The 14187-nt window shown below is 38.2% G+C and overlaps 1 protein-coding gene and 1 long non-coding RNA gene across 2 annotated transcripts in view; one reads left to right on the forward strand and one right to left on the reverse strand.

Annotated features, from left to right (window-relative positions):
• The window catches only part of LOC121367591, a 55173-nt gene that overhangs the window by 15992 nt on the left and 24994 nt on the right, over positions 1 to 14187 (forward strand). The gene's annotated exons all lie outside the window — the stretch shown is intronic.
• The window catches only part of LOC121367589 (glucose-6-phosphate 1-dehydrogenase-like), a 37930-nt gene that overhangs the window by 6042 nt on the left and 17701 nt on the right, over positions 1 to 14187 (reverse strand). The window contains exons 8-12 of the mRNA XM_041491863.1: positions 13998 to 14124; positions 11776 to 11865; positions 9563 to 9771; positions 3748 to 3917; positions 1969 to 2073 (exon numbers count right to left, since the gene is read on the reverse strand). Of these exons, the coding sequence (XP_041347797.1) occupies positions 1971 to 2073; positions 3748 to 3917; positions 9563 to 9771; positions 11776 to 11865; positions 13998 to 14124 (699 nt within the window). The 3' untranslated portion in view covers positions 1969 to 1970. The remainder of the gene's footprint in view (positions 1 to 1968; positions 2074 to 3747; positions 3918 to 9562; positions 9772 to 11775; positions 11866 to 13997; positions 14125 to 14187) is intronic.

A 14187-nucleotide genomic window follows, 5' to 3' on the forward strand; every position in this document is an offset into this window, starting at 1 on the left:
GAATATATTTAGTTTTTACAGGCCCGTAGGAACAACTTGGGGGAGGGGGGCACTGATAGACTGGGTATAAACTCTACATCAGATTTTGGTTACAATGGCAAAAATTAATGTGATAAAGAAAAGCTCACAAGTGGGGAGCACCCCCCCCCCCAGCACCCCCCCCCCCCCCAGTTCCTACGGGCCTGTTTTATTACGTACCCTCATATTATTTTCTGGCATAAAACCTGGTACCTTTGGTAGAGGTTGAAACAATTGGTTGTCTAATTTTCGACTGTTACCATAAAATAATATAATTAATCACTTTTGGCATCTAGCAATTTAAAGCAAAATTAACAATAGTTAATACATGGAATAAGCATCATATATTATTTTGTTTTACCTGTAATATATTTGACCTGTAATATGTTTTCATCAGGACTTCCTTCTTCCTCCATGAATGATCAAAGAAAATAACACTGGATATATTGTAATTTTTTTTTTTTTATTCCAATATATAACAAATGTGTTTTATGTCAGTATGTGGAGCAAACTACCTGAAACAGTTGGTTTGAAATCATGATTACAAAATGCTAAAGATAAAAGGAAGTGTGTGTGGGGGGGGGGGGGGGGGGGAGAGAGAGAGAGAGAGGGGGGGGGGAATACAGTCTCTAGTGAGGGATACAAACTAGATTTTTTATCTTAAAATCATCTTTATTTATGCAAAGTAGTGAAAATTTAAAACATACATTTTCTTCCTAGAGTGTGTGATGGAGAACAAGCCCCTAGGCCCGCCCCTCCCCAGTTCCTATGGGCCTGTTGTATTTTATATTAATAAATGCAAAAACTATATAATAATATTGTCCATAAGAAATATTAGTTGTAAGGTGATTATCAGTATGTGTTTCTGTACCCGGCTGTGGACAGTTTCGGCAGACTGGTAACACATTTTCTTAATAATTAAAAATACACGGTTTAACCAAACACATTAAAACTTGGAGGGTAACTAGTTAAGAGAACAAAGTTTTTTTGTTAAATTATTATATCTTGCTTTGGTCAGGAGGGGACGCTTTTTGCAAATTTGCGAAATCAGCCTCTGGAATATCCACTGACGTGTCATATTTACATCTATGCTGAACAAGATTTATGATGAAATATTATTACATTCTGTGTGCTTTTCTTCTAATTAGGTCCATTTGCTTCAGTTTACATTAAAAATGTCATAAAAAATTATGTTTTAAAAAATGCTTGTAGGCCTATGCTAGTCTATGACCATGTGGCTTCCTCGTCTTCGTCGGCAGTTGATTCATCCAAATTTTCATCTAAGACAACATTTCCAGGATTAGGGACAAAGTCTCTGATAGGTGGTTCAAACTGATACGGTTTAATGCCATTAGCACAAGCTGGACACAATTCTTTGTCATTCGAATGGCTATGTTCGTCCATGCTGCTTGGTAGTTTCTTCAGTTTTCCTCTCATCGATGACGTCACGGGTCTAGCTCATCAATTGTCGACAGTTTCCGGCAAACATCGGCGAAAAAAAAACCCAACCAAGACTGGCACGCTTAACTTAGTCAATAAGGAGAGCGCGGTAGTTGCGTGTTGTGGTTTATGACGGCAAACAATTCATTACGCCGTATATACGAGTTGGTGTCCGGTCTCCTTTAATAATTAAAATAACTAAAACCCACCCAAAACATTAAAAATAATTTTGCCTATGGAATGGACTTTTAAAATCTTTTTTCATATTTTTAGCAGTAAACAAAGAATTAACACAAGGAAGAACAAACTATTAATCATACTGTACTTACATATTTTGAGTAAATATTAAATATTTCAGTTTATAATTTTTGATCTCTCCTCTTAGTGCAATGTTTACTCATCTTGTATGAATTGTGTTAAATGACAAATACGACAATACCTATAGTAGAAAAACCAAAACTTGGGACTAATCTATTGACGATTTGGATTAAGTTAGAGAAAGTTGTTTACCTCTAGTATTTTGAGTTAGTCATCTTGTCTTTGTTCCAGCGGTAGGTTCCTGTGTACTTGAAACCATGGGTGGAAGATAATGCATCAGCTTCTGGGGGACCTCGACTGTAAGGAAACATACAATATGAGGCATAGAGTTAAATATCTAAACCAAATTAATACAGAGGCTTTTGCAGGGTTATAGACAATAACTTACAAGTTACTCGGAATTACAGATTATCTGTTCTGAGTGAAATTAATGTTGTCAGTCATGAGCTTTAGCGAGTGACCGACATCATTAATTTCATGAGGGACAGATAATCCATAATTCTGAGTATTGAGTGTGTTATTGTATTTATTATCCAGAAAATTTAAACTTTAAACTTCTTACATGACACAAACTATACAATATACAAGACGTGAAAGTCTGAGGAAGTCTGAGGAAACTGATGACGTCACCAAACTAATGTCAGCAGGGAAAGATAGCTTCTATCTTTCCCTAGAGAAAGATAGAAAATATATTCACCCGCATCTCACTGCCCATATGGGTAATAAAATAAGATTTGTACCATGCTCAGATTGTTTTCCCATTGACAAAGTCAGGGCTTTAGATCTCACTAATTTGGGCAGTGGGCTCTTTGTTCCAGTACAAAGAGGTCGTTTAGTCAGATGTTTTGATGTCTGCATGTTTGTACCTAATTTGCTCTTCTTTATTTTGAGCATAGTTATTTTGGGCACAATGTTCATCGCCTCAGCTTTGATGTGATCTAAAGCTCTGTAAGTGTGCAATTTTTATACCCAACATCATGTAACATAACTTTAAAGGGCATACATTTTCTAATGGTTATTTGCACTTTCATAGCCCTAAAAATAAGTTGTGAACAACAGGTCAGATCTCAAATCGGTTATGACTTGATGTTTCCCTGTACTTTATTGACCATCACAATTTTTAAGTGGTGGAGAGAAAAAAAGGTGTGACTGAAGACCATGCTGGTGTTTTAGTACTTGTTATGAAATATTTGTCTGCTGTTTTGTATGATCCATTCCTATTTTGACTTCTGTTTGAAATAACAAATAACCTACTATAGGTATTGGAAGATGTCATCAACTAGGAGAGGGGCTGTTAGCCAGTTACATGTATATATTGTTTGGCTTTCAATGCAATAATCTTCAGAGTTTGGGGGATAAAAGTGATTCCCCCACCTCTGGGGATAAAAGTGCCCTGCCTGCCTCTTCCAGCTACCAACAGCTATGATAATAATGTAGAACAAATTAATACTAAAACAGGATGCAAACAGCCTACAGGATTAATCAAATTTAACATGGTAGATTTACAGCAAAAGGCATTCTATCAACATTTAATTTGGTATCTGTATTCCAACCTGTGTTATTTACATCATACATCACACAGAAGGACAACATCTGGGTTTTAATACCATAACATATTCTAATACTGCAAGTAAACCAGCAGCCTTCCTCAGACCATGGAAGAAAGTAGTTCCATCATGCTGGAGACCAAAGAAAATTCACCTACCATACACAATGTGACATAGGGCAGTGGTTTGGGTTTCTCCTTCGCCCCGTGCTTATAAACCTTGATGTCTAGACTTAATAAAGTCCAGACTTTAACGTCATGGTAACGTCATTCAAATAGGATTACGTTAAAGTCTGGACTGTATTAAAGTCTAGACTAAGTTTTATAAGCACGGGCCCAGGTGTAGCAGCGGAGTAAAATAACTGGCCTTCCTCAGACCGTGGAAGAAAGAACTTCCATCACCCTGGAGACTAATTAAAACTCACCTGCCATACACGTAGGGCAGCGGTTTGGGTTTCTCCTTCTCTATCTGGTGTAGCAGCGGAGTGAAAATCCTCCACGCCTCGAACAACTCGTCGGATCGGACAAAGTGGATCTGAGATCCCAGGAACACATCCAGCAGCAGTCGCTCGTATGCATCAGGCATTGTGATTCCCTAAACAGAGCAGAAACCATGGCCCATGCTTATATACCTTCATAGAGTCTACACTCAAATCTCTAATGATGTCGCACACATATGGTGTATGGTGTTAGAGTCTCAGACTCTATTAGGATCTGGAGTCTAGATTCTAAACATTTCATAAGCATTAGGCAAGTAGCTCATATCCTTATGAGGTTCAGTAAATATTTGGAGTTAACATGATCAAAATATTATGAAAGTAAATTAGAGGATTAACTCACCAGAAAGTGGATCTGAGATTCTACAAAGTTAACACAATCAGTGGCAAGCTATGATATTTATTGGACATTCTGGCTGTAAATTATTGAGTGAATACTTAACGTATTAAAATTATCTAGTTTTGTCCATTAAACAACGTTAAAAACATTTAACCTATATATCTTATTGTGTAAAAAACACAGCTAATAGAAAAGAGAATTGTGGTATAATTCAAAAAATATTCTAGAACCAGTTTCCAACCATGGTGGAAGATGAAGATTCTTCAGATTCTGAGTCAGATTTGTGTCTTTTTTTGTCAGACAATGACCTCTTTGATGATATGGAATGAAAACGTAAATATGGTGAACTCCGTTTTTCAAACGTCTTGCAAGCTAGAAGTGGGTCCCAACCATTTCTTTATCTAAACATGTAAGCTTTTGTATGTTTCTCTCAAACCTTTACATAAAAATACTCACATTATATCAAATGAGTCCCAAATTACTTATTTACTACATATTTTGTATATTTTTCTCAAAGTTGAAACATATTTTCCTTAAAAAAACTAAATTTGTTGTTCTTGGTTAATAATAAATAAATACACCTTCATTACCTGTTACAATGGGTATTGTCAAGTACCGATTGTTTAATTTGCTTTAAAGTGGTGGCCTCTGAAAGTGTGGCAGTTATCTAAAACAGGTAACACTAAAAGTGGGATTGCATATATAAACAGTATAGGATTAGGTGTGCTGACATTGCCGAGCCTGGCAATCGACCTCAGGGAAAACCAGCTTGCTGTTGATGCCAACCGGCCAACCTGGGTTGCTCAGACTTTGTAGACTTCCCCGGCCCCTCGACTTGTCATGATCAACGATTATAAACTGACACTTCCAGTGTGCCCCACGCCGGTTATATTATCCACGGTCGGAAGCCAATTACAGCTCTACTGGCAGAACTGGGAGGCTCTATGCGATGACGTGTTCGTGACCCACATCCTGAGAGACAATGAGAGATTGTCGGGGTGTTGTGTATGATTTGCTGCTGTCGACGCTGGGCTAAATTTGTGATGTTGACGAGGCAGTATTTAAGTGGTTGAAAACTGTTACAAATGCACACTTAGCTGTAAATGGTCCTGTAATTTGACGAAAAGCATCTGAATTACAATTAGATGTTTAACATAATGATTAGGCTACAGAGATTTCAATGCTAGCAGTGGGTGGCTTAATCAATTTAAAGAGCGTCATGGCATCGTCTTTACATTTAGAAAACTATGTGGTACGGCTAACTTCATTGACACATCATCAACAGACATGAGTGATCGAAAAAACAACACTTTGAAAATGTTCTGGAAGAGTTTGAGCCGGATCAAATATACAACACTGATGAAACTGGAGTTCAAAGGTGCAAAAAAAGAGCAAAGAACAATCAATCACCCTCAAGTGAAGTAACCAGACTGGAACCGATAAGTTACTGCTAGTGGTAATTTGGAAGTCAGCCAACCCTTAGTGAAATGTGTATAATCCTTGCCATGTGTGTATCAAACTACCTGGATGATGTTTACTGATTGGTGTTTGGCTCTGGTCAAAACAAAATGAAACGACGTAAGAAAAAACTACATTTATTGTTGAGAATTGTCCAACTCATCCCCATATGAAAGGTCTGCATTGTATTAAACTAGTATTTCTTCCACCAAACACGACTTCAAGGATGCAACCAAGGGACCAAGGTGTGATTTTCAATTTGCAAACCCACTATTGGAATTTGGTGTTAGATTTACGACTACAAGCATTAGATAAAGGCCAGGACGTTGTAATTTCTGTTCTTGATGCTTTACGTTTCTTACGATGCACGTGGGACCAGGAAAAGCGATGTGCAATAAAAAATAGTTTCAGGCATGCTGATTTGCTGTGACAAGCACTGAAAGTGATGAAGATGATTACCTCAGCATTCCACTGGCCCAGCGTTGTCACAGTTCGGGTGTTAGTGTGGCAGAGTATGCAAATATCGACAAAACTGTAGTGACCTGGGCACTAATTTTCAAAGCCATCTTAGAGCTACGAAATCGTGAAACCATTGTAGGTTGTGATGTCATTACGGCACATGCCATAGTGACGTCATAGCTAAGATCACCTTGAAAATATGGGCCCAGTGCACCAACTACAGAAGATGACATTACAGATTCAGTGGTGACTGAAAATGATTGTATTGAAACAATGATAGTGACCTGGATGATGAACCTGCCTCATGACCGGCTCAGAGGCTTTGAACGAATGTCTAGCCTCGTGACAGTGCAATGATACTACCGAAGGTCCGGCTTCTGTGCCCAGCGATATATCCTTATCTTCATAATCACAAACGTCTGAATCTTGACTAGTTTACCTTTTTTTTTCTTTTAAAAAAAAATCATGAATACAAGGTACCTATGCAGGTCCAATTGAAAAGTGGCACAAATAGTGTATTCACTCTTTCTAGTACTGACTACTGACAAACAAACAAAAATACCACTTTTAATATTAAATTTGGAACAAGCTCAAGTCTTTCGAGATTTAAAATGCTGACTGACGTAGACAAATACACATGCAAAAACACCGCCAATAAACGGACACATCCTTTGGACTGACAAGAATGACAAAAGTGGGACAGGCAAACATACGTTTAAAAAATACACAAAAAAACTTGGTGTTTTCTCTTTAATAGATACATCACCTGTCCTCAAACAAGTGCACTCCACCCTACAGCTAGTAGTCTGGTCCGAACATCCCAACAGCCAATGGGATGGCCTAAAATTCTTCTACTGTATGCTCCCTCTAGTTCCGGTCACTTCTTTTTCTTTTGCTGTTTCGGTTCGGACGTTCTTTTCTTTTGCTCTGATTTAATCGGAGCCATCTATTGGTTTTTCTTGTTTTTCTTGATTGTTTTATGTGTGGAATATCTTCCTACATACTGTTACAACATTACTGTATATTTATTTTGGCGTATTCACTTGGTTTCAAGTGTTATTTCCAAATTATTAATAGTTGTGTGTGCCGGTCAACAAGGAGTGGCTGCCATTTTAAAAATAGCGACTGTTGTTTACCGGAATTGTACAGACTTGTGTTTTTTCTTTCTATTTCACAGATTGAAAATTATTATGTCTGATGCTAGCTCTCTTTATGTTGTGAAGTCTTGCCTTCACTGTAAAAAGTTCATGGTGGGGGGCGGGGGGGCAGGTGCACAAACTTTGCCTGGGCTGTCAGACTCCATGTGACGATGATTCACGGTGTCATCTCTGTTCTGCTTTGACAGTGATGGAGTTTGCAGCCTACCAGCATGTAGTGGCGATCTGTGCAAAGAAGTCAGAGACGATGGCGGCGTCGGTTTCAGTGATTCAACCATTGATCACGGATTCTGTTGCAGACATTTTGAAGAACTTACTGCCTACAATGTTGCAGGAGACATAAGCGGCCATGAAGGCTTCCACGGTCACGAAGGGCATTGTATGTGTTATCGTACTTAGATATTTTTCTAGCGGTGATGGCGTCTTAAGTAAATGACATGCTTCATACAGGCAAGGACCCATAAAATTCAAGCATTTTTCAAGGACCTACCTTATGTTACAAACCTTAACCAGCCTTTTTAAACAATGTTTTTAATAGACTTGAATAACTGAGCTATGCTGAAGCTTGCAGTATCCGCTTTGTTTTTTCTGTGTTTTTCGCACGATTTGAGTGCGCTCTCGCCCATGGCGCCAATGTTAATATCCTTGTGACAACAGGAACACACAGCCTTTGACACGTCCTTACTCTCTGTGACCCACTCATATTTTCGACACCATGTTTTGTTAAAAACACACTTTCTACTAGGCATGTTTAAATTTGAACATGTGCTTGCAAAAACTTCAAAATCTAAGTGATTCTGTGTCGTATCGCCTGACTATTGTTTGCAGTTCTCAAAACGAGGCTATTACGCTCATCAATAATCGGTAAATCTCGGCTGAGGCATTCGGAACACAGCATTTGTCCCGGAATGGGCCGAGTACATTCGGGTCGCAGAATGTCGCGAGTGCTGGAATGAAAGTGCGAACACGGAAGTAAAAATGCTAAATTTCTTTCGAGATTGTTCCGTAATTTCTGGTTAAAATGACTCGCTTGAAAATAAGCACTTTTCATTTCAAACTCCTAAATTCAAGCACTTTTCAAGACCGTGCGAACCATGAATGATGCGAAGGGATATGCCTTATTCCAGCAGTCTGCTAAAATGTTGGCTTTCCTGACTTCTACAGTGACATCCATGTCTACTATGTTGACACAACAGAGACAACAGGTTTTAGCTCAGCTTGGTTGGCTCCGAAATTGTTCGCTGGCAAGATCACTGAGGTTGTTGCAGTGAAGGCTTTATAGTTGATATCTACTCTGGAGACCACAAAATGCAAGTAGTTTTTCCAACCTCAAGGTCAGAAGAAGCAGTGGAAGGGTACCACTTTTCATCATCAGTCCTTTCGGCGATTTCCAGAACAAAAACCTTCCGGTCCACCCAGTCACTCCCAGGGAAAGCCCACCAGGCATTGACGCCAGCCGGCCAATGTTCAGTTACTCTGGATCAACCGACCATCAACCGCCCCACACATTGATTTTGAACGATTACAATTTGCCAAAACACCGCCAATAAATGCTTCAGACTGACAAGAATGACAGAAGTGGGACAGGCAAACATGTTTTAAAAAAATAATTTTGGTCTCAGAGATCAAGAATTGGTCCCTGACCGGGAAAAAGGGCTTTTCCCCAGGTTTAACTTGATCGAGGGATTGATCCTAAACCTACCTTGCATCAGGCGAGAGCTTTACCACTGGGCCATGCAAAGAGAAAGTCAAAACTAGGCAAAAAATGTTTTAGCAAGTACTAGTCAAATATGTTTTAATTTTCAATAAAAGCTATTTTGATTTTATAAAAATTATTGAAAATCCTGCAATAAAATGGCTCTTTGGGGGCAAAAAAAATCAACCAGAAAAATGACTCTGAGGTTTATTGAAGAATAACATTCAGTTTTTAAGTGACATACTAATTATATTTATTATCCACATAGTTCAAGATATACAGGTGTCATAATGATTTCACGTGCACAATGAATGACATAAATTTGGGAAATGATGTCACAACATAGTGCAGCATCCCCAGTCTTAGCTCTGTGTAAACAATTCCAAAATGACGTAATTTCTTAAAATGACATTTTCTCCTTCTAGTTACATTGGAAAAGTTTTGACATGGTCCTTATTATTGATAATATAAGTAATAATAGAGAAATTATTACACTTGTGTTTGAATCATACTGATTTTACAAAATTTGTGTCAGAATTATATATTTACAGGAATCCTGACACTCGTTTCATATCAGTATGACACACAAGCTTGTATAATAATCTCTATAACTGAACGTCTCAATGCACTGACCTCGTATCTGTTGCGGTAGGAGAGGTCGAGCTCCGTCTCCTCACACTCGATGGTCAAGCCTGGAGTCTTCGTCATCATCTTCAAGTACACTGCCTCATTTGGCTGCACGCGAATTACCAGCTCATTCCGCTTCACTTCACCTGCGGGGAAAATGTCCCCGGCAACGTCCCGGAACTGAACTCTAACCTCAGCCTTCCTTTCATTGAGAGCTAGTAACAGAGAAGAAGTTTGTTTTGTTTAACGACACCACTAGAACACAATGATTTATTAATCATCAGCTATTGGATGTCAAACATATTGTCATTTTGACCCAGTCATAAAGAGGAAACCAGCTACAGTTTTCCATTAGTAGCAAGGGAACTTTTATATGCACCATACCATACCATGGCCTTTAATATACCAGTCATGGTGCACTGGCTGGAACGAGAAATAGCCCAATGGGCCCACCGACAGGGATCGATTCTAGACTGGCCACGCATCAGGTGTGCGCTTTGCCACTGGGCTACCTCCAGCCCCTTAGTAACGGAAAGAAAATGTCAAACATATTACTTTTTTTTATATCAAATAAATGTATGGTCAAAAGGAAAGGAAAACCTGATTGTGTATCAAAGTATTGTGCATAATTAAATTCAACAGCAGTGCAAGAACATTTACTTGTTTATAGTTCTATCCAACAGCTACATGGCTAGCTCTGACACTCTTTGCGACTTTGCGACTTGTGAATTTTAAAGACAATTGGCAAATTTAATTTTAATTTGGTAAAATAATTTAATTTTAAATTAATGATTGATATTTTGTTAAAAAAACTAAAACATTCTGAGAGTACTGCTACTAGACCCAACAGATTTTCATATCTCCAATGTTCGGGGGCCATAACTCTGTGAAAAATTAGTAAATCACCAAGGAAGTCAAACTTGGTCTGTAACAGTACATGATAAATATAGAATACTAAATGAGCTTGCCTGTCATACCATTTTTATGAAATGAGTGAACAGGTTTGGTATTTGACGAGCGAAAGTGATTCAGATATCAACACGGTTCATGAGTTTCATAACAAGAGTACCGGTGAGGCACATGATACACCCATCAGGAGTTTGTAGGAAATCAATTTCTATATTAATGAATAAATTACGGGTATGATTCAAGTGTAATTATGTGACATGTTTGCAATGGGATGGATGAACAGTTTGGTTTGGACCAACCACTATCCCAAGTAGTTCCTACATGTGATTAAATGGTCCTGTATGCATCTGTATTCAAGATATGATCTGGACAAGGATTTACAGTTGTGTGCAGTAGACCATTAAAAGTAGGACACAATGTAATACGCAACACACCACCATCCCAAGTTGTTCTTACATGTCAGATTTGATGGCCCTGTATGCCTCTGTATGCAAGATATGGTCCAGACAAGGATTTACTGTTACATGCAGTAGACCGTGAAAAGTAGGTCACAGTGACCTAGTAATAGTATGCGACAACCGGACAAGAATTTACTGTTACACGCAGTAGACCTTGAACAGTAGGTCACAGTGACCTAGTAATAGAACGCGACACACACTGCTATCCCAAGTTGTTCCTACATGTGAGGTTTGATGGTCCTGTATGCAAGATATGGTCTAGACAAGGATTTACTGTTATGTGCAATAGACCGTGAAAAGTAGGTCACAGTGACCTAGTAATAGTACTCGACAAACCGCCATTCCAAGTTGTTCCTACATGTGAGGTTTGATGGTCCTGTATGCATGTGTATGCAAGATATGGTCAGGACAAAAAAAAAGTTAACAGATTGACGGACGGACGGACAGATGTACGTCCGTACAGAAGAACAATGCTATACCATAATATGACTTAAAGTTGGGCGTATAAAAATGCTATGACAGGCAAGTTAGTTTAGTATTTTATTTATTACAAACCAACGCAGAAGTCAGCAGATGTCGAGACCTACACGTTATTTTTCTACGAATTGGGTCAAGAGTGATCTACATCACGCTCATGTCACACTAATATTACACTAGTTAGATATTGAGTGACTGTTATGACATGAGCAATATCTTACACTGGTGTGCAATAAAGCTATATATAAAATTTCATCTCAATATCTTGAGGCATGGTGGGAAAAATATCCGGAAAACTATATGTGAACAGACAGATAGACAGACACGAAACCTATCGTCTCCTCCAGTTTGTTTTAACAAATAAGTAGAGCAAACCTTTTCCACACTTGAGGATAAATGGAACACCATCCCATCTTTCACTTTTTATGTACAGGACAGCAGTGGCAAATGTAGGAGTTATAGACCCTGTGGAATAGGAAAAGATGTTAGTTATTCAACATGTACAGTACAGCAGTGGCAAATGTAGGAGTTATAGACCCTGTGGAATTGGAAAAGATGTTTGTTATTCAACATGTACAGGACAGCAGTGGAAAATGTAGGAGTTATAGACCATGTGGAATTAGAAAAGATGTTTGTTATTCAACATGTACAGGACAGCAGTGTCAAGGGTAGGAGTTACAGACCCTGTGGAATAGGAAGAGATGTTTGTTACAGTCACATAACACAGTAACATTACAGTCAGTACAAAGAATGTTTTATTTGCTTTCATGTATAAAAATCACTTGCAAAAAAAAAAGTCTTTATGTGGCAAACCAGATATCTGTAATATAACATGCAAGGCTGTTTTAACAGTTTCAAATTGTTCTGACCACTTCTCCTTTTTTAATTTGTACTGCCGACTGCAACATTTCCACAATTATCTTTTTGCACTCAGATCCAGTTGACTACATGTTATAAATATTATGTACAAAAATGAATTCCATAAACACAACCGTAATGGAGGCCACCATCTTTGTTACTTAACACAGAAGTGGCTATATGTGCAGTGACTGTGTGTATATACCCTCGGTTAAAGAGGGCTACATCGTGATCATATTTTTAGGAAAAGCCCAGTGTAAGGTCATCACATTCCATTTTAACTTTCCTGTACACAGCATGGGTTACATCAATTTAAATATAGTGATAATACAGTCATAGGTGGTGGAAGATAACAGTGTGTGTGGGGGGGGGGGGGGGGGGTACTACATATTAATTTGATTTTGAGATGTGGAGGGGATGAGGTGGGTGGCTAATGCATTATTTTGAGAATTGCGGACCACCTACTTCTGATGCCTGTGTTAGCATTCATTCAGTATAATTTTACTTTACCGAACTATACAACAGCATTAATACAAAGAGTAATGCTTTCAGGCAATCTATTAAATCTGACTTGAATTATACATCTTATAACTAGCACTACATATTATGTCTACACGTTAGCTATATACTTATCCCAGCCAGGTGGTCACCAAATAATGTTTGTTATTTTCATATTAGTTCAAATTAAATTACAGGAATTTATTGGCAACAAGTCCTGTCACATTTCACCAATGGCAGGTAATGCTTTATTTAATGCACCATTCAAAGTTAGGTGAACTCTGACCTGGTGAGATGCTATTTAGCATACTGCAACCTGTAGGTTGCACACCACCATTAAGTCCTCCAGGCATGTCCATTGAAATACTGCCTCAGAACAAATAGTGTCAAAAATAACATGACCTCACAAGGAATAAGTGACTACCACTTTTTGAAGCTGTAGTCATTATTAAGTGTAATGAAAAACACTGAAACAGGTTGATCACAAATTAGTTATTATTCACCCATAAACCAGATCAACATCTCATTTTGCTCCTATGTACCCAATTACATGTGACCATAACACCCACTTAGAAATACATGTAATAACAATAACAAATAATTTCCAAATTTCCAAATTATATACGTGTATTTTAATAAAAATGTTTTTAATGAAGACCCATTTCCTAAACTGGACTATATAGCAATGACATGACAAATGGTGGTGTGGTGCCTGCACACACTAATAGTTTCTGGTACACGTCCATTTGTAGAGGGTTTTTCTGACACTCATCTAAAAAAAAAATCAATCCTTGAAGTAAGCTTTAACGAGCTCCAAGGATTGATTTTCTTGAGACGAGTGTTAGAAAAATAATCTTCGAAAGGACGTGTGCCAGAAATATTTTCTAGTTCAATGATTCTTATAATTATTGTAGTATAATTATTATAAAATTCACTGAATTCGATTTTTGGTACCATGACATCATTTCTTCTCTTAGCCGATATATGTTACGTCACTAAACATCATGCATGCAGCATTACATATCATATAACGTCAGGTACTACCTTTGCTCAGAGAATGATGTACTGAACAGGTAGCAACAGCCATCTACCTCCTAAATGACGAGACCAACTAATCAATAAAAAGGGTGTATTACCATCTAGAGGAATGTGCTAGACGGTTTTATTAGCATGGCTTTCTGGCAACTTTCTACTGGTTGATTGAACTAGAATAACTTATCTACCTTAGCTTATAAACGAACCTTTAGGCACAGTAGGATCATCAAGGTAGCCTTCTTTCTCTGCACCCTTGCCATCCGGGTTGCCAGTGTACTGTCCCAGAACCACCTGGTCCATCGAGAGAGGACAAATACAGCGCAAAACCTTCACCTGTTGTAAATAATCAAAAGCCAATAGATAGATCTCTCAACCACATGTATACTCAGCTTCATG

This window comes from Gigantopelta aegis, chromosome 3 (genome assembly GCF_016097555.1).
Source record: "Gigantopelta aegis isolate Gae_Host chromosome 3, Gae_host_genome, whole genome shotgun sequence".
Taxonomy (NCBI): Eukaryota; Metazoa; Mollusca; class Gastropoda; order Neomphalida; family Peltospiridae; genus Gigantopelta; species Gigantopelta aegis.